The sequence below is a fragment of the Histoplasma capsulatum genome (genome assembly GCF_000150115.1).
Source record: "Histoplasma capsulatum G186AR genomic scaffold supercont2.4, whole genome shotgun sequence".
Taxonomy (NCBI): Eukaryota; Fungi; Ascomycota; class Eurotiomycetes; order Onygenales; family Ajellomycetaceae; genus Histoplasma; species Histoplasma capsulatum.
In genome coordinates this window covers 1,411,967-1,413,271 of record NW_025544804.1, presented here as the reverse complement: position 1 = coordinate 1,413,271, position 1,305 = coordinate 1,411,967, and the positions used below count along the sequence as shown (strand labels likewise).

Sequence of the window (1,305 nt, the reverse complement as noted above, 5' to 3'; positions counted from 1 at the left end):
CACGGTACTAAGAATCACGTGCTTCATTTTGCGGGCTCCAACCAACATCCATGGATAGAAAATGCATCACAAAATCCAATCTACACAAGTAAATGAAGAACATCTCCAGCAAAGCAACTATGACAGAACACCTCCCCCCCGACCTCACCCTCCTCCTCACGATCCGTTTTTCTGCCTCAATCCCAGATGTCCTCCTCGAAATCCCTGACCCAACCCTCCTGACAGCCGCGGGCCTCAAACAACTCATCCGCCAACATCTCCCACAGGACCTCTCCACACACCGTCTCCGCCTCATATATGCTGGCAAGGCCCTCAATGATACCTCTCCTCTCGCCTCCAGTCTAAAAATCGCCTCTACCATACCTGGGATCGGACATAATAACCATAAGACCTCATCCCCGTTGCCGGATTACTCCTATTTGGTCGGTGCTGGGAATAGGAATGTGAAAGACAAAGGCAAAGCACCCGTGCGTGATCCGCCCACACCACAGCTACGGACGTACATTCACTGCTCGATCGGAGATATCATCCTCTCCGCAGCAGAGTTAGAGGTGGAGGCGCGGCTTGCACGTGCGGCGGAAGAAGATGATACAGAGGGCTGGGAAGGGACCAAGCGGCCAGTGGTGGATAGCAAGTCCTCCTCTCTGCTTATCCCTTCTTCTTCTTCTTCTCTCAACAACCCACCACAATCCTCCTCCTCGTCATCGTCCTTAGATGCTTTTGCTACCGCACCGCGTGGTACCATTTCCACTTCCACTTCTACACACCATGGCCACGGCCAGCAGCACGCCCAATCAGCATCCACCTCCACCCGTCCATCACCTACCCCCACTGGTCCCAGAGGCTTCGACCGCTTGTTAGAAGCAGGCTTCACATCTGCCGAAGTGTCTGCACTGCGCTCGCAGTTCCTCGCCCTCCAGTCCCTCTCGTATACGCCGGATACAATGCCGTCCGGCGCGGAGCTGCGACGCCTTGAAGATATATGGATGGACGAGGGGGCTTCTGCGGGCTCGATGGAGATGGGCGGCAGCGGCATGGGGACAGGTGGGGCCAGTGGCAGTGGTGATGCGGGGATTGCGAATTATGGGGTCGGGACAACGTCGGGGGCAGCAGGACCGCTGGATGACATGCTGTGGGGTTCGGTGATGGGGTTCTTTTGGCCGGTGGGGTGTGGGCTGTGGTTGCTAAGGGAGCAGGGGTTTGGAGTTGGAGGAAGGGGTTGGCGGTTTTTGTGGGGATTGTGGTTATTTTGGGTTTGGGGTCGTGGAGGTTTTGAACTGAGGGTTGGAACAGGGGAGAACCGCG

At 56.2% G+C, this 1,305-nt stretch overlaps 1 protein-coding gene across 1 annotated transcript; it reads left to right on the top strand.

Moving 5' to 3' along the window:
- Window positions 1–92: 92 nt before the first annotated feature.
- HCBG_03525 (uncharacterized protein) lies at window positions 93–1,281 on the top strand (the record flags this gene model as incomplete). Its single annotated transcript, XM_045430574.1, has 2 exons — window positions 93–1,044; window positions 1,217–1,281. 2 exons carry the CDS (start codon window positions 93–95, stop codon window positions 1,279–1,281), a joined length of 1,017 nt encoding a protein of 338 aa, XP_045288717.1.
- Window positions 1,282–1,305: the final 24 nt, after the last annotated feature.